Consider the following 27,995-nt stretch of genomic DNA (forward strand, 5'->3'; position numbering starts at 1 on the left):
GCGAGCGTGGGCGGGGGCGGGGGGGGGGGGGGGGGGGGGGGGACAGGACAGCACAGGGAGACGGGGAGGACACAGGCAAGTGCAGGGGCCAGGGCCGTTACCACAGAGACACAGGGAGACGGGGAGGAGGAAGACAGGTGTTAGTGTGACAGGTGAGGAGGTGGACAACCAAGTCACGGAGGTCGGGCGATGCTGATGCGTTTGGCTCAGCGGTCACAGTGAGGAGACGGAGACGTTGAGGGACAGAAGCAGCAGCAGTTACAGTGTGAAACCACAGAATTTTATTTTCCCCCGTAGGGAAATTTATCTTGTTAACATTCGATGTTTCTGTTTTTGTTTTGAAAAGAAAATTGAATTTAACTACTTGTTAACATTTTGTGTTTCTGTTTTGAAAAGAAAATTGAATTTAACTTTAATTTGATGTGGTGTTGTTTTGATGTGAATCTTCGTGAAATCTTAAAAAATAATCCAGTCCAGTAACAGACACGCTCTAACATTTGTTCCCCGTGCACGGGTCTTGACCAAGTCTCTGAAAAACGACAGGGCCTAGAGATTCATTGCGAGTCTGTTTATCTCTAACGCTGCTCCTCGCTCCCAGTGGAGAATCTCTAGAAATAAACACTCTAATTTATAACAGCCCGATTGTGACTCAGCTGATGGGACGACCGTGCACAAGGGCCTGCTCTGTGTCAGTTCCTCCGGTCGCTGCATCAGTGTCGTGTTTTACTTCACTCTGAAAAGGTTAGTTGTTGCTTTTGGCCATGAAATTATTCGAGAGATTTCCTCTCAGCCATGTTTGACTCTAAAAGAGTCCAAAAGAGTTTTTTTTTTTACTTTACTTTACTAACTTTTTTTTAAGAGCTCCTTTAAACAATCTGACACACAATTATCAATGAAATGGTCTTAAAAACAGTGTCGACTTTTACCTGAGGAGAGCAGCTTCCTGCAGCAGTCAGCATGAGCGTTCAGAGCAGCCAGGTGAAGAGGGAACATTCCGTAGATTCCTCTTCTTTTTTAGGGAGAAAAAACAACAGTGAATCCTTCTTTTTTTTTTTTTTTTTTCTCGGTGATTCTAAATTTGATCTACGAGTCCATTGTTACCTTGTACTGTCGGCTCCACTGGTGATGAGCGTGTTGATGAGGAGTTCGTGACCGTAGCGGGCGGCGATGTGAAGAGGAGTGTTACCATCTTTGTCCACGCAGTCAATCTCGCCACCTGGAATGAAAAGAGTTTGTGATGAAAAATGAAAAAAAAAAAAAACGTTGAACTCTTTACTTTATAACCAGGTCTAACCATTCTGTATGAGGGTCTGTGAACGAGTGAAGCGTCCATGGACCGCGGTCATGTGAAGAGGACTCTTCCCGTCCCGGCTCTGAAAGTCAGAACAGATAAAGCAGATCTGAAGAAACGAAGGATCGGAAGTCTTTGAAATGATTTTACACATCGGTTATAAACGTTCGCAAGTACCTGCACGTTGACATCCGCTCCGTTGTTGACCAGGAACTCCAGACAGAGGGCGCCGTGTGTGGACGCGGCGGCGAAGTGCAGCGGCGTGAAGCCTTTGTTGTTGGGTTGACTCACGTTGGCGCCGTAGTCGATCAGCTCACTCACGACGGCGTCCTGGCCGTTGAAACAGGCCACGTGGAGCGCCGTGTTGCCAAACGCGTTCGACTCGTCAATCTGTTGTTGGAGCAATAAAAAAAAAAAGTTAGAAATCGAAAGGATTCGATGTATTCTTTGAGGCCAATAATAAAAAAAAAAAAAGTCTTCTGACCTCCACGGCCAGGTTGAGCAGGTGTTTAACCACATTAATCTGTCCACTAGAGGCCGCCGTATGCAGTGGGGTGTAACCACGTTTGTCTTTACAGCTGATCTCCGCCCCCTGACTCACCAGCAGACACACCACATCCAGGTGACCTGCGGGGGAGCAAATCAAAAAGAAAGTTTCGTTGTATTCTTAATTAGACATGTAGGTAACCACAAAAATACCCGACACGTACATTCCTGATATTTGTGGCTCATTAGTAAGCGTATTTCTTTAGTAAGGATTCGAAAGTTTTCACAGCGACGTTTAAACCAACCTGTTCTGTAACGTTTGTCTGTATGCAAGACCTGTTTTGTGGTGGTTTCCTGTTGAACTCGTAAAACCACTGGGTGTTATTTATGTTAACGTCGCCGCGATCCACTCCGTCATTTACTCATGTCAAGACATGCACTGTGTGTGTGTGTGTGTGTGTGTGTGAGTGAGTGTGAGTGTGTGTGTGTTCCGCCCTCACCCATAAACGCTGCCCAATGCAGCGCGCGTCCATCCTTCTTGTCGAAGGCATTGATGTTTGCTCCTTTGCTGAGGAGGAGGTTCACCATCTGACGAACAGGAAGTAGCAGGTCAGGCAGTGTCTGAGTGGGCGACTCTTTTTTTTTTATATATATAAGAGTAGTGTAAACAAAAACTCATACACGGGAAGGTTCACAACCAACAGCCCACAGGTTCCATAGTATAGCAGTTAGCACGCCTGCCTCTGACGCAGAGAGCAGAGAACCCTGGGTTCGATTCCCAGAGAAACCACATGCTTGGCACCTGCTGGGGGCAGCCTGTTAACAGCATATCTGCTGCTAACGCAACTATTTCCCAAATATGGGATCAATATAGTAACATTCTTTTTTTTTTACATCATAACCTAAGCTGAAGAGGGCAATATGGAAATCAATGATTCGCTGTGGCAACCCCTGAAAAAAGGGACAAAGCCGAAAGAAAAAGAAGAAGACTTCGAATGGCACCCACCCATCTGTTCCTTTAGGGGGCGTGGTGAGGTGCTGGGGGGGCGTGAGGGGCTTCGAATGGAATATGGCACCCTGGACATGAGTGTACCACTGCTGTAATGCTTGAATGATAACAGGCCTCCAGCCACTAGGTGGCAGCACCTCATACAGTGGTTTGTACAGATAAAAATCTGGTTCTCAATTGTATTTTTGCGAGGTTTGGGTCGGGGGGGTAGAGGAGGGTGAAAACATTTCTGTCCCCAAGAGGGGGCATGACAGAAAATAATTAAGAACCACTTCAAACTATCATAACAAGAAAAGCCGGTCCTGTGGTAACACTCAATCAATAGAGGAAGTAAAGTAGAGAAATATTGTAACCTGAAGCTTCAGTCAACTGTACTTTCAATTCAAGTACATGTATATCAGAATAGAGTCAGTACACGCTGCCAATCTGCCAATAAGGCTCTTGGAACATGTTGCAGTAAAAAGGAAGAGGAAGAATAATTGAAATTCAAAACTACAGTCAACGTCAGCGTGTTGCAGTACCTCAGTGTGGCCATTGAGGGCAGCGTGGTGCAGGGCAGTTCGTCCGCCGCGGTCCGACACGTTCACGCTGCTCAGTAGTGGGATGATGACCTCGGCACACCTCAAAGCGTTATTGGCGGCGGCGACGTGCAGCGGCGTCTGCCAGTTCTTGTCCCGAGCGTTGACGTCCGCCGAATGTCGGATCAGAACTCGCACCGCCTCCTGAGGACGACAAAATAAGCAGCGAGGTTCGGTGTTAGCTTTTTTTTTTTTTAGCTGGACTACTTTGTCTTAAATTTGCTTCCTGCACATGCCAAGCACAGGGGGCGCTGGCGTAAACTTTAGGAACGTTTACAGTCTGAGAAGTTTTTCTAGACCAGTGGTTCTTAACCTGGGTTCGATCGAACCCTAGGGGTTTTGGTGAGTCGGTCTCGGGTACGACAGAGGACCAGACGCACACCCGACTCGTGATTTTCGTGATGACACGCCCCCCAGCTTGGCCATCGCTGAAGCCCATATGAAACTGGTGGGGTTCTAGACAGGAAGTTTAGAGCTCAGAACTCTGGTCTACACATCTAACCGGAGCTTATGAAATCCTCCTTGGGGACAAACGAGGTTTTATGAATCTGAATCGTGACCTTGAAGTGACCTTTTCTACTGAGTTTTCAACAAATTCTCAAACTATAAATCATTTTGGTTTAAAACAATAATCTGTGTTCCCGCAGTATAAAGAAATCCAACACTGACCACACCACGACATTACACGCTGCTTCACCGCGCAGTTATTTCAGTTATGTAGATCTACCTGTTGTGTGTGTGTGTGTGAAAGAGAGCCAGAGATTGAGAGGGCTTTCTCTTTCTTTCTCTCTCTCTCTCTCGCCCTCATCTCTCCCTGGAACACGACACCTACGATGCGTCGCGTGACGTCCGAGGGGAGGGCAGAACCGCAGATGATGACGACAGCTTTGAATGTTTTGTGTGTGTGTGTGTTTGCACACAAATCGTTGGACGTCATCGAGCGGCCTTGGTTCGCGTGCGTGTGCGCGTGTATGTGTGTACGTGCGTGCGCTCACTCACCTCACTCCGAGACGCCACCGCGCGATGCAGAGGAGTGAGCCACATGTTGTCTTTGGCGTTGACCCTTGCCCCTGTACGGACGAAAGAAAGACACAGAGGGATTTTAATATGATAATAATATATATATATAATAAGATTGAATTGTTTACCAAAGACATACATTTAAAAATATATATATATATAAAATATAGGACTGTCTATGGACTTTTGAAATTTCATTTCAAAGTCTATAGAAAAAGCGTCACAGAGACGCAGCGGCCGCTAATGTTCTGCTGTTTAAATCGTCAATTAGTGTCGCTAAGCTAAATTCATGCAAAGAATTCCAACCACTCAAGTCACACACAACATCACGTGTGAACGTACTGGTGAAAGCGGCAATAATTTACCAACCCAGTCACTTTAATGTGAAGTGGGAACATACTTTTTGCGAGAATGCCGTTTCATTCAAAAGTAAAAAAAGGAGTGAGCACATTTGAAGACGCTACAGATCTGACCAAAGACTAAAGCTGACGGACGGTCTATTGGGGCAAGAGTTTGTCATTTGTCAAAAGTATCCTTTTAAAACCACCACCCCCCCACCCTAGGAAGAACTAAAGATCATGAAATGTGTGTCAACATTGCTAAACCCTGACGTGACAGAGGAACTGATACGAGCCAGTTTGGTATGGTCATGAAAATATGAAACAAAGAGACAAGAAGTACTTTATCTGGTACACAAGAATGCGTCAAATGGTGTTGGGTTCGTGTTCGTGTGTGTGTGTGTGTGTGTGTGTGTGTGTAAGAGGCAGCAGAGTTCACCAGAGAGGATGAGTAGCTCAGTAATCTCAGCATCGCCCAGGAAAGCTGCCGCGTGCAGCGGTGTTCGTTTCTCGGGATCCTGGAGAAATAAAAAAAATATTACTTGTCATGGTGACACAGCACTGCACCACCGCACACGACCAAATGTGACCTCACGCCCAGGGGACGGTGCCGTGCTCAGAGCACCTCAGTGGTAACTTAGTAGTTGGTGGACTCGAACCTTAAACCTTTTGGACCCAAATCTGCTTTCTTAACCACTAAGCCACAACTGCTATATAATAATAATAATAATAATAATAATAATAATAATAATAATAATAAAGAAAGTTAGCCGAAAATACAGCTAAAATGTAGCCTAAAATATAAACATTACAATATTCATAACAAATAGCCTAATTATATGTTAGCTATAATATACAAATATTTAAAATATGTATTTCACTCAAAATTCAAATGAATACATTTTATAAACTTTTTTTTTTTAATTTAGGCCGCTGAATGTAAACAAACGGGCCATTAGCAAAAATCTAAAAAATTAAAAATTTATTTCCTTTCCAAAGCCGTTGGTTTACACCGAGGCCCCTGCAGACACAAAGTTCAAACTGAGTGTTTATTTTAGTGAGGAATTTTTAATGCAACACTGTTTTTGAATCCAAAAAAATCCTATCTTAAAAATATATACCGAGTGTGTACATAAATATGTACCTAAACATTTTGTACTATACAAAAAAAAATATCAGTTTGTATAATAAAAACATATGCATATCTGAGTTGAAGGTCTTATTCAGTAAACCGGTATACTCTTCGAAATTAGACACAGATTCAACCCATTCCTTATTTAAAACTTGTTTTGTTTTGTAAAATGTTGCAAAACTCAAATATTGTCGTACGAAATCATGTAAAAAATATATATATATAACAACATATTTTTAAGGATAAAAACAGCTTTTCAGCTTGGGCTTGCGCTGAACACGTAGTGCTGAACTCTTAGAGGTTTTAAAGTTGACAGTCTTGTGACCAAAAATAGCTTTAACATTTTTTTTTTAACTGTGTCATGAAGTTGGAATGTCTGGTGTGTCCTCCGCCGTGGCGAAGACCACTTAAGAATTACACAAATAAGTCCCGCGGCATGTAAGAAAGTCACTCTGAGTCCGCACCAAGTCCACCGTTTACAATCAAAAGTCATGAAGTTGTACAAAACGTCGAGACAAATCAAATGCAAGTTCGCGACAAAACCGCGCGACTCATGTTGATACGGTTCCAGTCCGCTTTCAAAGTGGAAAATGTGTTAAGCAAGGTCCATTTCCAGGCCGAAAAACTGTCGCTAAAATGTTCACAGGTCCTAGAACAGTACCTACATGGTAGTACTGGAACCTGACAATAATAACAATGATGCCAAATGTCAAGCTTAGTCTTCGCAACGCAACTAGCGAACGTTTGGCGTCTGTGTCAATCGTCCGATCCTTCGGTACCCTTCCTCTTCTTCTTCCTGAATCTCGGCTTCTTGTCCTTCGCTCTTTTCCCCTCATCCCTCCTCGCCCTTCCATCTTGAATCACACCCCACTTGGACACAGACATGTTCTTTTTCATCTCCGTCTCCAGCCTGCTGGAGACTCTGGCGGAGTCCGTCTCCGAGTTGCTGCCGACGTACCTCTGGGCGTCCAGCCGGTGGTTCCTCGGACCGTTCTCGTCCTTGCGAGCCTGCTGACGGACATGATTGAGCGGATGTCTCATCTCCGTCTCTCTGAGTTTGGTCAGAGCGTTGTTTTTCTTGATCTCGTCCTCCAGCACCGTGGACAGCCTGGCGAACTCATTCTGAAGGCTCTCCAACATCTGATGAGGGACCTCTGTCTCGCTGGTGGTGCTCCCTCCCTGGGATTCCTGCGGCTCGTCGCTCGGCTGCCGCCTCCTGGTTCTCTCCCTCTGCAGCTCCACCGGCAGACGCTGCTTCTCCTTTGACGGCGATTCCACATTTGCGGTCCCCGTCTCCAGCCTGGAGGACAGCCTGGTGACCTCCCTCTGAAGGTCCTCCAACATCTGATAGGCATCCTTCAGTCTCTCCACCTCATCTCTGTGAGCCTCCTGTGGTCCTTCCAGCTCGTCGCTGAACTTGCGATTGTTGTTGTTCTGTCTCTTCAGCTTTGCCTTGAGCTCCTCGACCTGGTCGCACAGAGACACGTTGTGTCGGATCTCCACCTCCAGCTTGGACTTGAGGTCCTCCACCTGTTCAGAGAGATAATCGTTGTGTCGGATCTCCGCTTCCAACTGGGCGGCCAGTTGACCGATCTTCTCGGCTTGCGAGACGTTGCTCTGCAGAACCTGCTGGTGTTCGGCCTGGAACAGATCGAACCCGACGTCCAGGTCGTCCACAAGTTTTGTCCAACTTTCAAATTCACCCTCTATGGTTGTTCCTGGAACATCCATGCTTCTCCTTTTCCCCTCCTCCTCTTCTTCTTCAGAGGTACTAGTGTTGGGTGTCTCACGGCAGTTGGAATGCAGTTACTGCCCTCGGCTGTTTCCTTTTATGTACGACGGATTGTCTGCCAATGTTGTGTCTGTTGGTCCCGAGATGATCACCTTTAATGACTTAGAAGGCTTTAATGATGAGGAGATGCAACGTCTGTCTGCCTGTCGGCAGCAAAACGACGTCGGATGAACGTGATGATATATTTTTAACGATGTTATTGTTTTCCGTATATACATACACATATATAGCAGGGGTAAGTAGGTCGGGATCAACGTATTGTGCCATAAAGCTATGCATTTAGTCGAAGTACATCAACATATCATAAACTGTATGTATAAAGTATATTCAGTTTATATGAGTAAATATATATTTGACGTTTTTTTAATGCTAGATCACTTTAGCCTGATCCTTCGAATAGTAGCTCCAAAGCCAAAAAAGTGTGGACAGCCGTGATAACTATATACAGTATATTTACACACACACATATATGTATTTATATATATTTTTTATATAAATATATTTGTATATGTGTATATATTTATATATTTATACATATATACAGTATATATAGAGACACAAATATATATATATACATATATACATTCACACACATACATATAAAGCCTGTCAAAGGATGAAAATGTTCGATCTAATCAATTCATTAATCAATCAATAACTATTAATAATAAAGTATTAATTATGTCAATTACTCACGGCAAATTAGGAGTAATTGCGATACATTAACATTCCTACGTGTGACAACAAAAGCACTGAAGTAAGTCCAACTACCCCGGGACACAAATTGCAACAGGAGCCCAATCACTGCTAGCACATGTCTTGAGTGTTGCTTAATTTTAAAATTAATTACCAGTTAGCGCCGACAAGCGCCGACAAGCGTTGCGTAGTAATTGGAAGAGCCAGGATTATTCATGTTGACAATTCTATATCATACCCTCTGTTACTTTGACGGAAGACAATCTGAGTCCAATGGGACAACGTAACTATTAGCGTACATTTGTTGACATGTAAATTATCGAGATTTCAAAGCTTCCTAATGCTGCGATAAATTATCTAGAGATTTCAAAGCTTCCTAATGCTGCGATGAAGTTAGACGATATGCTAAGATAAACCGCATTGGTACTGAAGAAAAAAAACAGTAGTTTACTGAGTTTGTGAAAAAAAAAAGTTTGTACTTCGTCCTCACCAGAGCATTAATGTCTTCAGATTTGTAAATGAGCAGACGGATTTCCTCAGGGTCTCCACTGAAGATGGCCTGGATCAGAGGGGGCTGTAGACACAAGAACAGCAGCAACAAGTTAACACTAAAGTGGCTCAGGCCATTCGGTCTGGAATTGGTGACAAATGGATGCATGTATGTCTTTAGATTTGACACATTTATAACCACCGGAGAAAGATTTGGGAGAGACTCAAAGGAAATAACAAACGAGTTCCAGGAGGTTCACATAAGAGCTGGGAAGGAGTATTCCCACGGTTTGGAATACTGTGTGTGTACGTACGTGTGCGCGCGCGTATGTGTGTAGCAGCGGCAGCAGCTGCTGTGTTGTCAGAACACACTGCAGAGTGTGGACAGACAATGAGCCTTTGGACACGGACACAAATCCATCGGTGCATTTTTCAAAGATCACTGTTTTCGCTGAACCTCTTAGTACTTTTTCTTTTACACTTTCTAGGCATCTTTATTTAGGTTTTCCTCGCTTTAATCTCCAAAATATCTTAAAAGTTCAGTAACTACATACAAGAAGAGTTCAACGACAAAACACACTACCGCTATTGAATAAACCAGTGCTGCGGCTCGTGGTCTGGGGTAGGGTCAAAGGTCAGGCTTATGATTGGAGAATTGTTGGTTTGAATTACAGCTCTGGTAGGGCTCAACAAGGACAAAAAAAACCTCCCCCACTGTCCCCGCTGTTCCTGTCGCATGGACTGGTGAAATGTAGAATACAAATCTAGTGATTTCGTGTATTTTAGTGTATCTACTGCAGACAAAAGAGCAGTTTCGGGTGTGATGAAGGCGAGGTCTCTGAAGCCCGTATTTTGACCGGGGATCACAGATAAGAGGTAAATAGAGGACACAAACTGCAGCAGCAGCAGGAGTGGTGATGGTGGTGGTGGTGGTGGTGGTTACGACTGATGTAATCCGAAAGCAGGAAAAACTGCCTCACGTGGAGGTCATGAAACGATCCCATGAAGTCAAAGTTTGATCAACAGGTGGAAACACTGGGTGGAAACTCCGTGTCCAGAGCTTCTCCCAGTGGATCATTAAAAAAAAAAATACAATAAATAAGTTCAAACATGGCCTAGGATTATCATTAGTGTGATCAATGCTGCCATGCTAGCAGCGCTGTAGTGCATCTATTTTTACACAGATAAAATGATTACTTGACATCTAAAGGAAATATACGGAACGCGCTGTGCTTGGAGTAAAGAAACTGAGCAAAGTGGAATCTGGTTAAAAACCAGTTTTTTCAGACCAGTTCCTGTGCCTTTACCATTGACTGTGAATGAGACTCCGCCCACCTCTTCGGCACGTATTTGGACGAAGGGGGGCAGAGGACAGTGACATGTAACCATGACGACAGTTGAGAAGAGAGCGAGAAACTGTTGCCAAACTGTTGGCCCCGCCTCACTGTTTGAGAAGTAACAGCAACTTCTAGTGCTTCAAAAGTTGACATAACACATCTCATGTTTACTTAATACTGTGCTAAAATGATGATGGTCTGGCAATTGGGCCCGTCTAAAGTAATTGGTAGATCCTTGCCCAGGTGGGAGTGGTCATGTGGGTGGAATCAGGACAGCTCTTTTTGAAACACGTATCAAGAGTTTGGACGATTTTTTAAACATCTACATCGTTGTCCCTGTTGACTTTCTTTAAGGTGGTTTCATTTGGTGTGACGTCCTCAAGCCTCAAGACTTGACCAAAACTTTTCTATGTCTTGATCACCAGGGACTTGGAAAAGGGCCAAGGTATAAGGACCGGACTCGGACTGCGATCATGTCTCGATCACCAGGGACCAAGGTATAAGGACCGGACTCGGACTGCAACCCTTGCTGACCGCTACGTGTCAGCAGGTGTTTTCTCTCAGAACACACAAGAATTAAGGCGGACGTTCATTCATTCTAATTTTACTTCTTACGTGTTCAACACTGCCTCCTGCCTCATTTCCTGTTGCAGCTAGTTCTTCTCCGAAACCAGAACTAGAGGAACCACAGGGGAACCGCAAAAGCAACATTTCACTTCTGCTTTAAGGACCGGACACCAAAGAGAAGACTTCCTCATCTCACCTTTTTGAAAATGCCCATCACCGGCAAAGGTGCGGAAGCAGAAAGTTGTTCAAATGACTGATTTTAGCCTCGCTTGTGACAGAAAACACACTGAACCCCAGGAGAAAATTTTGAGCATCTTCACAGACCTTTTCAAGAATTTTAAGCATTTTCAACGCCATTCTCCAAATAAAGAACCAAAAGAGCGACATGCTCAACATATAACCATTTTATTGTTGGTAAAATACCACACCGGGGTCACACAAACTTTGTTAGCAACCAGCAACAATGAGGACTGTTGACACCTAGATCACTGAGGAACTGAGTCAGGGCTCTGCTGATCCCAGTGACAGGCTGCACATACTGATTTCCCCTTCTGCGCTGCGACAAACTTCCTCGTTTTTAATAATCACGCAAAAGCACGAATCCGCAACAGAAGGCCTCAAACGCGACATGATCGACAACACCCTCCAATCACGACCGTTCTGTAGGCATTCGAAACTCTCAGTGTCTGTGTCTTTATCTAAACCGTGTTGAGCTCACACAGGAAATGGCACAGGCAAAAAAAACAAAAAAAAAAAACACTCCTCGTCTGCAGAGACACGCTCAGTCTTCGTGCACAACTGCAGCGAAGAAGCTCAACAACTTCCTGTGTTTCCTTTTGCAAAAATGTCCACTGGTTACTTGACTTGTCATGTTTGTGTTGCCTTTGCATTTAAAGAGTGTAAAAGAGGCAAGTGGCCATTTGTAAATCACAGCAGTGATTGTTTATCTTCAGCTGCAGCCATGAGTAAATATAGATGTTTTACTTGTCAGCTTGGAACTTTCATGGGATTTGACTTATGGGTAAGAAAAACATTCATTGGATTTGACTTATGGGTAAGAAAAACATAAACATTCGCAACAGGATTGATTTAGCGAACGAGCGAGCCCAAATCTAATTTTGAATTCATCCCTTTTATGATCGACAGATATGAGTTTTAATTGACGTTAAAATGTTTAATGGTGGCTTTTTCCATGTTATTAACACGTAATAAGACTCAACGTTCAGTCGAGCGCTCGCTGCGTGCGCTCACTTATCATCCATCATCTGCAAGTTCTTTGAAAATAACAGGAAGTCCTGCTCTTGACAGTTGTAAAAAAAAAATGCTCACCCAATGCTCAAAAGTCAAGAGCAGATCTGATAGGAGAGAAACGGAGCCGTGTCACATCAGGGCTCTCCACTGGGACATTACTATGTTTTTCTAATGCCTTTTAGTGCATTTCACGTTTGAGTCGAGTGAAGCGTTTTTAGACCAGGTGCAAATTTATGTCAAATCTAAGTTTAGACAAGTGAGAAAACAGGGTGGGGGGGACTCCTTCAGGTTCAATATGAGGTTTAAGGACCAGAACGTTTTTCATTTTAAGAATAGCTGACACATTTACATGATCACAATCAAATATTTAAGAACGGGGACACATTTTGTTGACACGGTATGTCTCCTTGAATACAATCTTATCAAAAAAAAATTCTTCGGCTCTGAGGCCTTCATATTTTAAAATCCTACTCTGAAGTACATTTAAGCATAGACCGTATATAAGCTATGGACACAACTATCTCCATTACAGGTTATTGTTGTGGAGTGTAAAAGACACGTCCCCACTGTCTCTGGCAGTGGAAAATATTAAATTTTCGTGGTTCGATATTAAAGACATTTGTCAGTAAAAATGATGATGTCATTATGATGTCATTTACAGTTTGTATCCATGTCTACCACCACATAATGAAGTTGCTTTTTCCTCTGAATGTTTAGATAGATAGATAGATAAATAATTAAATCGTCGGGATTATTATAACTGACTTTATTAATCTTGTTAATCCGAAAAAACCTTTTTTCAAACAAACTTTTTTAACTTTTGACGCCAGCCAAGACGGTTTCCTGTGTGTTTACTGCAGATTCACTGCTGACTAATAGTGTAGCTGTCATTTTCAAATTACGTGTAATAACCTACTCATACCATCCATGGTGAAGTTACACTTCCTGCTTCATTTATAGTTCAATAAAGTAAACGAAAAAGCCTTCAGCGGCTAAGCTAGCTTTTATGAAATATTAACTTTAAAACCCAAAACCCATTAATTAATTAAATAATTAATTCATTAATTAATTAATAAATAATAAATATCAGTGAGAGGCCTTGTTTTGGTACCTGCTCGGACAGTTTGAGGACAGCCATGTTCTCTGGGTCAGCTTCTGCTCCGTTCGCTGCTCATCCACTCCCACCGAACATACAGCACCATACACGGGACGATGCTGGGCTTCCTCCGGCCTCCCGCTCCGACTGTCGGTGCTGTTATCCTCTCTGGTGCTCGCAGCTACCGTTAGCCTCCTAGCCAACACACGGACTGCTACTGGTAGTATTCTCCGATAATGTTGAGAGTCTTACTGGTACGGGCCAGGCCGAACCTTAGGGCCATCAGCAACCGCTCCGTTTGCGGCGGCAAGAGCGGTGGTGCTTCCGAGCCTCGGCTGTCGCTCCTGGCCGCAGAGAGGCAGCGAGAACAGAAGCTAAAGCCTCTGCTGGGAACAGTCTGCATGTATGAAAGCTGCTGCTGCTGCTATTGCTGCTGCTACCTCAGATACTGGAGCTGGTTCCTGGAGTTTCATTTTAAATTCATGCACCCGCCACAGAGGCTTATTCTTCCCCGGTACGTGAAGCCAGAAGCCTCAGCGAGAGGCAGCAGGCGGCGGCGTACGGCTGTGACAGGAAGTCGCTAGTGCTCTCTCCTCCTTCCTTTCAGATGCAGAAGTCGAGGAGAAGCTTCCTCAGCATCAACAACAAGAAGCGGCAGCATTAGTAGCCTGAGGCCTCCTCCTTCTACTAGTGCTGCTGCTGCTTCGTGGTATTGCTGCCCTCTGCTGGAAACATGTACACACCGACAGGAGGGCCAGCGTGTGGAAAGTGTATGTATTTCTGTAGACTTATGAAAAGCTGTGATTGAATTACGCTTTTTATAGACTGTGTTATGGAGGTCAGTTGGGACGTCCATTCAATGAGGCGTCGGGTCGTTCGGCGCTTTCGTAGACCGGACCCAATCCGGTTGGCTGTTATTACTGGCTACTGCTGTCTGTCCATGACATGACTGAATTTGCAGAGAGAATCTGGGTCATGTGTCTGCTGAAACAAGGGGAGAGTGGGGGAGGATTCCTGCACGAGTGTGTGTTTCAGAGTGGTCTAATTTTGTTACCCTGACTCCTTATACTTTGGCAATAAGATTTCTCTTAAACATAATGTACTCATGGCAGCACATTTTAAACCAAATGGAGGAAGAATTTCAATAATCTGAGGGACAGACTGTTGATGTCTGGTCTGGTCTTTCAGAGAGATCGTTAAACCACATTAAAATCATATTGTGCAGCCTTGCACTTTTTTGTTCGTCTGCAGATTTGCATTGTGATGTAGATCTAGTTCAGGCGTGGGTTAACTTTTTGACTCGCAGGCCACAACTGTCCTAAAATTGAACAGGGGGGAGGGGGGTCAGTTCGTGTGAACCAAGATAAATGACATGTAAAAGTTATGCATAAAGGTTTAAGCATTTTGTACACCATGTATTGGGGAAATGTGGGTATTGCAGGAAAAAGACAAGTATAATGATAATATAAATAAATTAGGTTTTTGAAAAGTTTGGCAGCCGGATTAAAAAGCTAGATGGGCCACATATAGCCCCCGGGCCTTAGTTTGCCCATGCCTGATCTAGTTGATCTGTCAAATTGCAATAATTTACACACAGCTACAACTCACTTGATGTAAAAGGAATCTAAAACAGCTTCATGCCATGGCTGGTACTGTCATTGAAACACACTGACAGACTGTGGTGAAGTGCAGGACACTTTAAATTAGTAAAATTAAATTAAGTTCATCAAAATGTCCCTGGTAAAAATATCTTCAGTTCCCATTAAACGCTGACCAAACCTTTAGGCTTCTTCATTCATTTTCTTTAACCCCAGTAATGCAATGTTGTAAGAACAGACCTGACACTTAAGTGACTTTTATACACAAACATTTTATTTTGATTAAATAAAGCAAAAAAGTCTGAAAACATGGATAGGAGGGAGGGTGTGTGTGTGTGTGTATGGATGTGTGTGTCTCTGTAAAGATGATACAGACAACTGGCAAAAAACACCAACACACATAAAATCCTAAGTAATTAAAACATTTTCATGACAGCGTTGCATTACTTAACTAGGGCTCATCTGAGCATGACTTAATTTCTTAAAGAAACATTAAAAAAAAAAGAAAAAGAAAATACTTACAGACTCTACAATGTTTTCTTTTTTATTCCCCTTAACTCCCTATTTTTCACTCTTTTTTTTTTAAAATGATCCCTAGGTGGCCTCAGAATGGAGTTTTTAATTTAAGCAATTGATAAAGATCAATCATTTGCTTGAAAAAAAAAAAAGTAACTGACATGACCGGGGAAAGAAAGCATAGGTTTGTATTTACAAGACATATTCAAGCTCATAACGAACATAAATGTTTTTATCATCATTGTAGACCTGTGGGTAGTGAGCAATGAGAGCGTCTTGTGACCCGATGTAGATGGAGTTGTAGATTTTCCAGTAGACATCTCGAACCTTTCGGGCTGGATGGAACAAACCCTGGAATATAAATAGATGCAATTAGAAACTTGAAATGGGGGAGAAAAAAAAAAAAAAAAAGACAAAAGTCACTGAATGCGTGCAGGTCATATGTACAGACCACATCAGACAAAAGCTTTAGACACAATGTAATACTGACACAGTATCTGAGGACAGTTCTCACCTGTAAGCAGTACTGCAACATGCGGCAGGGTCCAATGGCGACCCTCAGTCCCTCCAATGCTCCCATAACAGCCTGGATTACATGAGGCGATGTCTCAAACACGTTGGGCCACACATAGTTGAGCAGGTGGTTCAGAGAGTCTTCACAGCCGAAGCCGTAGACGCCGAGAGACATGTGCTGCACCACAGCGCTGGCAGTCTGTCTGTGGACCAGATCTCTGCGAAACAGGGACACAATCAACACTTGATGACACCCGCTAGAAGCCAACAACTACCAATACCAAGAAGTTAATTAAAAAAATAATAATAAAAAATACATAGAAACACAACAGGTGGTAACTACCCATACCAAGAAGTTAATTAAAAAAAAAATACATAGAAACACAACAGGTGGAAGTTTCTAACTCACCTGTCCATGAGCGCGTCCTCCAACAGCGGTGTGACAGCGTAGATGTAGTCTTTGCCCATCTCTCCAATGTACTCAAACAGGAAGGACAGGGATTTCAGCACACCGTTTTGGACGTTAAGCTCTGGGACTCGATACTCATTCATAAGTGCCGGCAGCACTGTGAAGGGTGAACAGGTCTCGGCAACAATGGCAATTGCCACAGTTGTACAGACTCTGTTCTGACGCTCTTGTACTTTAAGATTGTTGAGAAGAGTAGCCAAGACATCGTGGGGACTGAAAGGAGAGATCGGGATTAAGTTAGAGGGAGGTTAACGCCTCTGATCATACTCAAGTCATCTCAATGAATTATTGACCTGGAGAATGAAAAACAAAATTTACAGGACTTTTCTGGTAAACCGAACAATAATCAGTTCACTTGAACTCACCCGATGGCTTTGGCGATGTAGCCAAACGTGTTGACCGTGGCTCTGCGGATTGCCTTCTTGTGAGCTTTCAGCAACTCGAGCAGCTCGAAGCAAATCCTCATCCACTCCCTGGCGGACACGTACTCAGCTCCCCTGAAACAGGAATCATTTCAAACAGTTTAAAAACCGGACAAATTACAGAAAAAAAGAAAGAAAAGTGGATTAAATGTAGAGATACGTAGGGGGTAAGTTCTGATTTCACTAACCTGTCAGCAATTCTTCCCACCAGGTCGATACAATTCTCCTGTACCTTCTCATGTCTGTTCTTCAGGATGGGCGTGAGACGAGGAAGCAGGTCTTTGATTGGAGGAGTCATCTTGTGCATACCTGTTATAAAAGAAAAATAAAGTCCGTCATTCGCAAGTACTTCAATCCCTGTTGGTTAAAGTAACGTGATGCAGTGACGTACCAATGACATTGACAATGGCCTTCAGAGCTCCTAGGATACTTCCCAGCACTTCAGGATACTCTTCTCCCAGGTACTCGTATAGCACCACACCCAAGTGACCCATCAGCTTCTCCTGCAGAGAAAGAGGCGTTTAATTCCAGAAAAGAAGCAAGTCTGATCACCAATAATTTAAAAAAAACCCTCTAGAGGATATTTACATTTCTCGTCTATGGTTTGAGAAGAGCATGAAATTGTTCTTGATACAGAGCCATGTTTTCTAAAAACAAAATTAATCTCTGGTTTCTAAGTGTTTCTAACGTCTAATCAGCGTACCTCCTGACAAGTCTTCATGACGACAGCAGTGCGGGAGATGAGGTCAGCAGCCTGCTGTCGGACCTTTGCGGACTTGTTATTCAGACGCCACAGCACCGTACCACAGATCTGCGGGAGGTACGGTTTCACGCGCTTTCCGAGGGCATTGACCACTGTTCCAAAACCGTTCAGCATCACAGAGTCCTGAATGAAAAGGATTTATAAAAACAATGTGTGTCACTGAATGCGTGTACAATTTCACATTTTGTACTTTTTGAACAAAGATTAAAGTGATGTCTCTCACCTCTGTCGTCTGCTCCTGGAACGCATACAGAATACCGTCGATCAGCTGTTCCTCCAGCTTGTGGTCGATGTCAGCGGCGCCCAGATTACCCATAATTTTCTCAATGGTCTCCATCACCATCTTTCTGTACTGCTCAGCCTCGTCTTTCAGGTCATCAACGATGCGAGAAATGATCTCGGCGGCTCCCACTTTGTTAGCCAACTCCACGGTGGTGTCCACCAACTGTCAGAGGACATGAGAGAATTCAAACTCCAGAGATAATAGCATAAGCTAAGATTTCAACAGTATACAAATTGCACACACAATAGAATTCTTTGAAATAACATAACCCATACCTGTCTGTAGTTACGCCTATCCAGAGCCATTCTGTGCTGCCAGAAGTGTTTGAAGAACGGCGGCAGGATTTCAGTCTTTATGTAGTTTGCCTCAACACCATCTGTACCACAACACTGCTTCACCACCTGTCAAAAAAAAAAGGAAGAAAGTTACTACAGGTGTTCAGCAAGAAGTCATAAAAATAGCTGGTTCACTAATTTAAGCCTCTGACGTTTCGTACCAGAAATGTGCAGTAACATTTTTCAATACTAATCTAAAGTGTTGACTGAGATTGTTAATACAGGATTTTGTGGAATTCTTAAACAGGACCTAAATTATTTTGTTGTAAACCAGAACTAATAGCATGAATGCATTTTCCTAAGAGGAAAATGCTGGGTCTTTAAAAGTATCAGTTATCTAAGAGGAAAATGCTGGGTCTTTAAAATCTGGAGGTTTTATATGTAGCCAACAGGTGCAGGGTGAGAACAGAGAAAATTATTAAAATGTCTTCTCTGCTGATTCTCATGCTGGCAATAATATAGCAACGTACTAGCTCTGATGCAGCCATGGAGTGGTTGACCAGACGAGAAAAGTTGCTCAAACTCAAAGACGACTCTTCATCTACACTCTTACCTTAAGCACAATCTTCTTCATCTCTTCATCGGGTGACTGGAACTCTCTGATAAGGATCAACATCACCTCTCTGGTGTAGTAGTTGGCATACTCGGCATCCATCAGTGGAATCAAGTAACCAATAGCTTTGAGAAAAGCCGCCAAACCCTGGTGACAAAGAAATCAATGTATAGATGAGCAACAGAAGGTGGATGCTTTCAAACTAACTAAGCAGCAGCACCTCAGAGGAGTCACTATAGCAAGCAAATATTCACTCCGGAGCTACACACAGACTGAGTGCTGAGTGACAACGTTGCATTTTTTTTTTTTTAGAAAATGTTTTAAATTTATTAAAGTTACAATTTGACTTCTTACCTTTCCTCTGTGCTGCCTGATACCCTTCCAGAGCGGCTTAAGGACGGAGTCAAAGGACTCAATACCATAGGGTGTAGCAGCTTCAGCAAGAGCAGCTATGGCCAGGGCACTGATGGTCCTCACCTTCTGCTGCTCATCTACCAGACCTGATGACAAAACCGAACGTTGGCCATGTTATTCCTAATGCCTGGCAGCAGTTCAGTTTTCAGTTGATTGAACTGCATTTACATGTCTGTAAATGTGTATTATGCGTGTACAATGAGATTATGAACAGCACTTACCATGTTCAATAATCTCCACCAAGCTACGAAGATGGGGCAGAATGGCACAGCCCATGAGGATGGCGATCTGCTGCACAATCTTGATGCCCGTGTGTCTAGCTTGCCAGGACTTTTTGCTTTTACACACAGCCTTGAGGAAGGGCAGCAGTGAAGGAATACCCAGGGCAGAGGCCACGACGGCAAAGGCTCTGGCTGTGGTGTTTCTTACGTACTCATCCATGTTGTCGATATCAGGTCGCATAGTGGAGATCATTGTGGCCAACCCGGCTGCCTGGAGAGGACAAGAGAAAGACGGATTAATACATTTGATTTGATGAATAATTAGCAGTCTTTGGATTGGTCGTTCAAATGAAAATTGTTTAAAAATAAAAAAAAGTTGCTGATATCTGATAATGCATATCTGCCCATAATCAAACTTATTGTAACCAACGGGTGCAGGGTGAGAACAGACCAAATGTCATTGTCAGGTCTGCTAGATCTCGTGCTGGTGTTAATTTAGCGAACTACTAGCCCTGACTTGACCACAAAAGCAGGTCATACAGGCGAGAAATGTTCGCAGAGCCTAAAATGTGGAGAACAATAAAAAAAGAAAAAATACCTTTGCCAAGTTGGATATAATTTCTCGACCTTCCACTCGGGCATAGTAATCTTCATCAATCAGCAGTGGCTCAATCACCACCAGAATCTGGAGACAAAAAAAGAGCATTTAATTTTTCAGACAGTAAATTAAAATGTCGTAATACATATTATTGTTAGGGCCCATACCTTGTGCACATATGGTCGAACCAAGTCATCCAGTTTATAAAGAATTCGATCAATAACTTTGACCAGCAAGTGACGCTCCTGATCCTCTAGGGTAGGCGACATCAGAAGTGGCAGAATCTGGTTGAACAGGGGACCGGCTCCAAATTCACGGGCTTTATCCGTGATCTGACGCAGTGCAGCCTGGAAAGAGAAGAGAGGATCATCAGTGTGGGGAAGAGTAATGTTACCAGCAAAATTAATAGGTTTTAATTATGTTGCAAAAGTTGTCAACATTGACCAACCTTCCTCATGGGTGGTGTTCCATTTTTAATTTTTAGCAGCAGCTTCATAATCTTTCTTTCCTTCTGTTCCTCTGGGCTCAAAGTGGACTCATCCACTTCCACCTGAAATATACACAAATACTCGTAAGACACTTTAATCGTCAGTCAGAAACGACATCCCAAACACTGGTTTTATGTGGTTTCATGCTCGATGCTCACCAGTAGTTTGTCGAAATACTGGATGTCGTCTGGTTTGAGGAAAGGGAGATTTCCGGATGGTTGGTCATTCATCTGTTTCGTGGTGCGATCTTCAACCTGCATGTGGAAACCTGTCATCCCTCCAATGGGTGTCGGTGTGGCCGAAAGTTTACGGGCAGGTGTACGAATTGGAACGTAACCTGCAGGTGGAGGCAAGACCTGAGGAGCAGAAAAGGAGAAAAACTGTCAGCATCACCTTAGCTTTAAAGGTGAATGTTAAACATGTTTTATAGTTTAACATAAAAATAAGTAGCTCCAAAAACAAAAAAAAAAAAAAACAAAACAAAACCTTGTATCCTTCTGGAAACATGGCATCAAGCTCGTCATCTGTAAGTGGACGGTTTCTTTCATCAATTTCCCGCTCCCACCTCCAAGCTTGCAACTGCTCTGGAGTCATGCTCATCAGGTGTCCTACACAAAAAATAAATAAGACCAATAAATAAACATTCAGTTATGTTATTTCAGATATTTCAGGTGTCAATGAACCATTGTGCTAACAGATTTTGGTTTCTGAAAATAGAATTACACTATTACTGAATACAATGACAACAAATGATGCTATGGGAAACATAGTTGCATACACGATGAGCACATCAAAATGACAAACCTGGTGTTGGGGTGGCCATGTTCATTGCTGGTGTTCCAATTGGTGTCTTTCCTGGTGTGAGCAGAGGCGTTGACGATCCCATTTGACTGGCAGGCGTTTCATCCCAGCGAGACTTCCTCTTGGAAGCTCCCGGGGTCGGCGTCTCACCCACGGATTCGTCTCCTCTGTCTGTACGTGGGGTTTCAGCCCAGCCACTGCCGTGTCCTGGAGTCTCTCTTTCTGTCTTTGGGGTTTCATCCCAACGGTTTTTGCGTACGCTCCCTGTGGCTCCACCGTGGCCTGGCGTAGCATGGCCAGGAGTGTCTCTGCCAGGAGTCGCGGCACCGGCAGGTGTGTGGCTGGGCGTGGGGTCCCACATGCGGGTGCTGGGAGTGGCTCCTGGGGTCTCGCTGCCCTTGGGACGACCAGGGGTTTCATCCCAGCGACTGTTTGATGGTGTGTGTGCAGGGGTGTGCCCAGGAGTCTGAAAAATAGGTCACTTAATGATAAGTAGGAGGAAGATGATCTGTGGGGACTACTGAAAGGAACAGCCGAAAGGCAATCAAATTCAAAAGACAGGACAGCCATAACAAGAAGCCAAAAGGCAATCAATTTCAAAAGACAGGACAGCCATAACAAGATTTTAAGACACTTAGAATATTTCATGTCCAACCAAAAAGGTCAGCTGACCAAACAAGATGTTAACTTTTAAATTATTATCTGCATATTCACAATCTCAGACAAAGTACGGGCTAGAAATGTGAGTAAATCACCTCAACATTGGCATCGGCCTGGTCCCAACTGGACATCTTTTTGGGTGTAGCATTAGAGGGTGTTTGATCAGCTGTCTGGTCCCAGCGGCGCTTGCGTTTCGTGGCTGCCTGGCTGGCTGCAGACCCGTTTACAACTTTCAATTCCCCTGCCTTGGCCTTCTCCGCCAGCTGCATCCGAATCTCCCTCTGTGAAAACACAAAGGCACAAACTTTATAAGGCTGATGGTTGACACAATGATGCAATAAACAGATCATAAACATCATTAATGAATTACACCGAATAAAAAAAGGCCACTAACCTCTTCTTTGGACAGATTCTGTTCCAACATGATGTCCACATATGACCTGACTTTCATCTTTGGGTCCGGTGTTTTGCCCCCTGCGCGAAAAAGCACCAACAAGAACAAAGGAAAACTCATCATGTTACATTCCAGGGACACGAGTTTCCACAAAGACAGCAAGCACAAACACAGCCAGCTAACCCTGAGTCTTTTTAACAGATTAACTAATATTTCTGTTATTGTTTCACATAGAACTGGTTCTCAAAGTTCTACTAAATTAAATTAAAGTACAGCTTTAAATACAATCATAGCATTCTAATGGAAGAAAACAAGCAGATACATAAAGAGAAGAGCTGCGGTTGTTTTTGTAAGTGGATTAAGATGATCTAGCCATCACTGATGCAGGGGTCCTGGGCTGTGCTCTTCAGAATACGTACACTTTCAGTGCCAAGGGTCCTTCTGCAGTCAGACTTCAACCGGCAGAAAAGCAGCCTAGAAAATTGCTTTTTACCATTAGTAACACTTTGGAAAATGGTTTAAACGCACACATAAAAGAATACCACCTGTGTTGCATAAAATTAAAGAACTCAAAAATAATCACAGACTTTAAAAAACAGCAACTTCGTTGTGTGATGCTCCTCATTTAAAAATATTTGTGGTCCACATTTTACTAACAGATGCTAGGCTACAGCTATAAACTGCTTCACTTCAGTACATTCAGAAACTTAAATATTTACTTCGTCATTCTGATGCAAAAATGGATAATTTAAGTTTGGAAAGCAGCTCAGTAAAAAAATAATTTGGTCTTAAATTTGGCCAATAATTTTCAATCAAAAAGGCATTGCATAAATGTCAAATATTGAATTTGTGTTTTGAAAGAAGCCAAACAGAAAAACGTGGGGCTCTGAGGAGACTGATGTTTGCTGTAGCTGGGCTGCATCTGACTTCCCCAAACAAGCAGCCAGTAGACCCTGACCAAACTGACAAGTTCACAGCTCTGTGTTTCCCATAACCTACACAGGATGAGTTGCTGCACCCTTAACAGAGTGCAGTACAGGACTGGCAAAGCAGTACTGCTGTAGGAGAGAAATTAAGGACAGTTAGTATGGGCCTGTGGTATTGTGGTACACATTTTGTTTTCTTGATAACATATTTCTATTTTACAGAGAGAGTTGTAAAATAAAAATATATTTGCAACATACAACGTTGTAACAAGAGCTCTCTCTACATGCAGGCTTTAGACAGCTAGACCCAACCCGAATCCATTCAGGCCAATACGGCTCAGACTGTCAGGGGATTAAAACCTACAAACTATGTGACTAAAAAAAAACCTAAACTGGTTACCCAAATTTAAATGGAGTAAAAAGAACTTTTTAAGCAAAACTGGATAGAAATAAAGTGTAGGAATAAGGTGGTTGTGGTTGCCGGCCTACATTTGGCTTGTTTTTCAGTGTCCTTAAGGACCTAAGGGATTCATTACAGCTAAAATGCCAACTGAGTGTTAACTATTACAAGCCTTTTACCTTTGGGGCCAGACAAATCTGAGGATGGCAGGACAAAAAAAAAATATATATTTTTTTCTCTCACTATATTAATTACTTGATTATTCCTGTCCCCTGTAAGTATCTGGCACCCATGGTTAGTTAGCTAACCCTCCATTTTAAGACACTTAGAATATTTCATGTCCAACCAAAAAGGTCAGCTGACCAAACAAGATGTTAACTTTTAAATTATTATCTGCATATTCACAATCTCAGACAAAGTACGGGCTAGAAATGTGAGTAAATCACCTCAACATTGGCATCGGCCTGGTCCCAACTGGACATCTTTTTGGGTGTAGCATTAGAGGGTGTTTGATCAGCTGTCTGGTCCCAGCGGCGCTTGCGTTTCGTGGCTGCCTGGCTGGCTGCAGACCCGTTTACAACTTTCAATTCCCCTGCCTTGGCCTTCTCCGCCAGCTGCATCCGAATCTCCCTCTGTGAAAACACAAAGGCACAAACTTTATAAGGCTGATGGTTGACACAATGATGCAATAAACAGATCATAAACATCATTAATGAATTACACCGAATAAAAAAAGGCCACTAACCTCTTCTTTGGACAGATTCTGTTCCAACATGATGTCCACATATGACCTGACTTTCATCTTTGGGTCCGGTGTTTTGCCCCCTGCGCGAAAAAGCACCAACAAGAACAAAGGAAAACTCATCATGTTACATTCCAGGGACACGAGTTTCCACAAAGACAGCAAGCACAAACACAGCCAGCTAACCCTGAGTCTTTTTAACAGATTAACTAATATTTCTGTTATTGTTTCACATAGAACTGGTTCTCAAAGTTCTACTAAATTAAATTAAAGTACAGCTTTAAATACAATCATAGCATTCTAATGGAAGAAAACAAGCAGATACATAAAGAGAAGAGCTGCGGTTGTTTTTGTAAGTGGATTAAGATGATCTAGCCATCACTGATGCAGGGGTCCTGGGCTGTGCTCTTCAGAATACGTACACTTTCAGTGCCAAGGGTCCTTCTGCAGTCAGACTTCAACCGGCAGAAAAGCAGCCTAGAAAATTGCTTTTTACCATTAGTAACACTTTGGAAAATGGTTTAAACGCACACATAAAAGAATACCACCTGTGTTGCATAAAATTAAAGAACTCAAAAATAATCACAGACTTTAAAAAACAGCAACTTCGTTGTGTGATGCTCCTCATTTAAAAATATTTGTGGTCCACATTTTACTAACAGATGCTAGGCTACAGCTATAAACTGCTTCACTTCAGTACATTCAGAAACTTAAATATTTACTTCGTCATTCTGATGCAAAAATGGATAATTTAAGTTTGGAAAGCAGCTCAGTAAAAAAATAATTTGGTCTTAAATTTGGCCAATAATTTTCAATCAAAAAGGCATTGCATAAATGTCAAATATTGAATTTGTGTTTTGAAAGAAGCCAAACAGAAAAACGTGGGGCTCTGAGGAGACTGATGTTTGCTGTAGCTGGGCTGCATCTGACTTCCCCAAACAAGCAGCCAGTAGACCCTGACCAAACTGACAAGTTCACAGCTCTGTGTTTCCCATAACCTACACAGGATGAGTTGCTGCACCCTTAACAGAGTGCAGTACAGGACTGGCAAAGCAGTACTGCTGTAGGAGAGAAATTAAGGACAGTTAGTATGGGCCTGTGGTATTGTGGTACACATTTTGTTTTCTTGATAACATATTTCTATTTTACAGAGAGAGTTGTAAAATAAAAATATATTTGCAACATACAACGTTGTAACAAGAGCTCTCTCTACATGCAGGCTTTAGACAGCTAGACCCAACCCGAATCCATTCAGGCCAATACGGCTCAGACTGTCAGGGGATTAAAACCTACAAACTATGTGACTAAAAAAAAACCTAAACTGGTTACCCAAATTTAAATGGAGTAAAAAGAACTTTTTAAGCAAAACTGGATAGAAATAAAGTGTAGGAATAAGGTGGTTGTGGTTGCCGGCCTACATTTGGCTTGTTTTTCCAGTGTCCTTAAGGACCTAAGGGATTCATTACAGCTAAAATGCCAACTGAGTGTTAACTATTACAAGCCTTTTACCTTTGGGGCCAGACAAATCTGAGGATGGCAGGACAAAAAAAAAATATATATTTTTTTCTCTCACTATATTAATTACTTGATTATTCCTGTCCCCTGTAAGTATCTGGCACCCATGGTTAGTTAGCTAACCCTCCCACTTTCTAACTCTCATCAAGAAAATTACACACATCCCAATATTATGTAGACTGACACCAACAACCCTTCGACTCACACACAACCTATGTGCAACCCACGTTTGTTAGGCAAAAAGGCTCCTTTTAAACAGTGAGGACCTAACTACCTTTCCCAAAGAAAACATGACAACCATAAAGTGGGTCAGATTATGTTCAAACACATACCAAAATAAAACTCAACTTTTGCACCCCAGGCTCCAAACAATTTTTTCAGATTGCATGTCATGACATACATTTAATGCCACTAAAAAGATAGTTGGAAGATCATGTAAGAAGGAAAAGCAACAGAAGCAAAAAAGAAAACTCTTGGACCACACAGGATTGACCACAGGAAAGGCATGGAGTCTGGGAAGCAAGCTATTGCATTGTAGTCGAAGGGTTGAAATAACAAAGGCACTGATAATCATGAGGGGGTTATACAAAAAGGTGATCCATGAAAAGGTGAGACATGATAAAAATATAATGTAAAAAAAAATACATTTAAATTTTACCATCTACAAAGGGATCCAGACGCTCAGGTGAGATGATCATCTGCATGCGCCGGGCTTTGTACTCGTCCTCCCGATCGGCAATCTTCTGTGGACGATGCTCTGCAAATGGGTCATACTGCGAAAAACCAAAAATTTGGAACATTTGATTATTTATCAATTGTAAAATGACCGCAAAAAAATAACAACTGGACAAGATACATACAGTCTCATCTGACTGAGGAATGGCGTTGAGTATTGCCACAGGCGCATGGTATCCCGGCTTCTTTGGTCCCAACAAGCTTGTTGATGTATCGTCTTCATCATCCTGCAGAAAGAGAGATAAATAGGATGTAAGTCAAGTCTTGCCAAAATTACAAAAACCTCCCAGCTCCTATGCAACTAATACTCCAGATTACAAATTACAAACATAATTCATAGGTTAAAAAAGGCACCATTTAAATGGCACTGAGTGTGGGTAAATAAATAAACAAAAACAAAACTTACCTCTTCCTGTTCATTTGCAGCAATGGATGTGACATATCCAGCAAAGCGACTGTCACTTCCTCCATAGATCTCCTGGTCAAAAAAACCAGTGGAAACAAGGCCCACCCCCTTCTCTCCTTCCTGCTGGAGATTGGCCTTCATCCCCTGGATTTCCAGGATCTGCGCCTCAATATCTAAAGGGAAGGCACCAATAACAAGGCAACTAGTTAATTTGTGCAGTAAAATAATGTTTTAAAAAAACATAAATAAAGACATAAATGGGTTTGTCAACTTGACACTACTAATATCTATAAAGGACCATTAATGGAATAAGGAGAGATTTCCTAAAGGAGATCTTTTGCAGATTTCAAAAATATTTTTTGTATAATAGCGAATATTTATGTTAAAATACAGTTTGGTAAGTGCGAAAGAAAACTGTTGTGCTCAGTTTCCAATTATGAGCAGTTGGCGCTTTGTGATGATGCGAATAATACGTCTCATTCAGTAGGACATGAACGAACGAAAATAAAATGAAAAACTTCGATAACTAAGTATTAGGAGTCACCAAGATAAATAAAAAAAACTAATTAAAATAAATAAATAACGAACTGCAAGCTAAGTTCTCAGTCAAATCAATAATAGCTTAGTCGTGGTGTGTTAACAATACCGAAAGTAAAAATAACTTAAAGTTAACCATTTTTTCATGTTTCTATACCAAATATTAATTGTTCATTTGCGTTGGTGAATTGAAACACACATTTCAACAAAAGGAAGATTCACAGTGCGTTGTTGTAGAGATTGCAAGAGAGCTCCATAAAGCTAACAAGTTAACATGTTAGCAACCAGCGCCATTATCTTCTGTCCGCGTTGTGTCGTATGAGAGGCCTGGTACATGTCGCCCTCGAAAACTATCATTTCTATACACGTTTTCGAAAAACCTCATATTATAATGTTCACACGATGCACTTGAATTCGTTCTTTAATAAAAGGCGATATTTAAATGAAACGGCTAATACATATTTGGAAAAGATTTACCTTCGTGGGTCTTGGCTGCCTTCGCCATTTTGGTGATCGGTGATGGAGTCTGAAGGCGGAAGTGCGTGAACTATACTTCCGTCTTTTTTGTAGCCGCTGGATCAAATTTGAACGATCTACTTTTCTGTAAGCAAAACATATGAAAAA

At 42.5% G+C, this 27,995-nt stretch overlaps 2 protein-coding genes across 15 annotated transcripts in view; both read right to left on the minus strand.

Moving 5' to 3' along the window:
* ankrd44 (ankyrin repeat domain 44) overlaps window positions 1-13,825 on the minus strand; it is a 20,599-nt gene extending 6,774 nt beyond the window's left edge. For 2 of the 6 annotated variants that reach the window (XM_017039697.2, XM_017039698.2), the window contains exons 1-11: window positions 13,098-13,823; window positions 8,833-8,916; window positions 5,162-5,240; window positions 4,364-4,434; window positions 3,308-3,508; window positions 2,278-2,365; window positions 1,776-1,918; window positions 1,469-1,681; window positions 1,295-1,373; window positions 1,102-1,216; window positions 927-1,009 (exon numbers count right to left, since the gene is read on the minus strand). In XM_017039697.2, the coding sequence (XP_016895186.1) occupies window positions 927-1,009; window positions 1,102-1,216; window positions 1,295-1,373; window positions 1,469-1,681; window positions 1,776-1,918; window positions 2,278-2,365; window positions 3,308-3,508; window positions 4,364-4,434; window positions 5,162-5,240; window positions 8,833-8,916; window positions 13,098-13,124 (1,183 nt within the window). In that variant the 5' untranslated portion in view covers window positions 13,125-13,823. Of the gene's footprint in view, window positions 1-926; window positions 1,010-1,101; window positions 1,217-1,294; window positions 1,374-1,468; window positions 1,682-1,775; window positions 1,919-2,277; window positions 2,366-3,307; window positions 3,509-4,363; window positions 4,435-5,161; window positions 5,241-8,832; window positions 8,917-13,097 lie in introns of all 6 variants that reach the window. The other 4 variants (XM_017039696.2, XM_008327991.3, XM_008327992.3 and 1 more) reach the window with 4 other exon arrangements.
* Window positions 13,826-14,932: 1,107 nt separating this feature from the next.
* Window positions 14,933-27,968, minus strand: sf3b1 (splicing factor 3b, subunit 1). Of its 9 annotated transcripts, XM_008327998.3 has the most exons (24): window positions 27,849-27,966; window positions 26,835-27,007; window positions 26,554-26,655; window positions 26,352-26,466; window positions 24,182-24,261; window positions 23,883-24,068; window positions 21,060-21,522; window positions 20,742-20,863; window positions 20,414-20,611; window positions 20,216-20,317; window positions 19,935-20,114; window positions 19,768-19,854; window positions 19,170-19,440; window positions 18,889-19,034; window positions 18,535-18,681; window positions 17,922-18,047; window positions 17,587-17,808; window positions 17,304-17,486; window positions 16,992-17,103; window positions 16,789-16,909; window positions 16,544-16,675; window positions 16,119-16,391; window positions 15,711-15,927; window positions 14,933-15,547 (listed from the first exon to the last, which is right to left on the minus strand). In XM_008327998.3, exons 1-24 carry the CDS (start codon window positions 27,874-27,876, stop codon window positions 15,389-15,391), a joined length of 3,945 nt encoding a protein of 1,314 aa, XP_008326220.1. In that variant the 5' UTR covers window positions 27,877-27,966; the 3' UTR covers window positions 14,933-15,388. The 9 variants fall into 9 exon arrangements, 5 of the variants coding, with proteins under 5 accessions (XP_008326220.1, XP_024919803.1, XP_024919802.1 ...); XM_025064035.1 differs by lacking the exons at window positions 26,352-26,466; window positions 26,554-26,655; window positions 26,835-27,007; window positions 27,849-27,966 and adding an exon at window positions 24,601-26,339; XM_025064034.1 differs by lacking the exons at window positions 23,883-24,068; window positions 24,182-24,261; window positions 26,352-26,466; ... (1 more) ...; window positions 26,835-27,007; window positions 27,849-27,966 and adding exons at window positions 21,812-21,997; window positions 22,111-22,190; window positions 22,530-23,714.
* Between the last annotated feature and the right edge of the window lie 27 nt (window positions 27,969-27,995).

This window comes from Cynoglossus semilaevis, chromosome 16 (genome assembly GCF_000523025.1).
Source record: "Cynoglossus semilaevis isolate Cse_v1.0 chromosome 16, Cse_v1.0, whole genome shotgun sequence".
Lineage (NCBI taxonomy): Eukaryota > Metazoa > Chordata > Actinopteri > Pleuronectiformes > Cynoglossidae > Cynoglossus > Cynoglossus semilaevis.

Excerpts from the sequence above, each read along its gene's own strand:
- sf3b1 (XM_008327998.3), bottom strand. The coding sequence starts at position 27,876 with ATGGCGAAGGCAGCCAAGACCCACGAAG. Across the intron at positions 26,467-26,553 it reads TTCCTCAGTCAGATGAGACT|TATGACCCATTTGCAGAGCA; the intron begins GTATGTATCTTG and ends GGTTTTTCGCAG. Across the intron at positions 20,612-20,741 it reads TGTTTCCAGAAGGATACAAG|GTCTTGCCTCCACCTGCAGG; the intron begins GTTTTGTTTTGT and ends TCTGCTCCTCAG.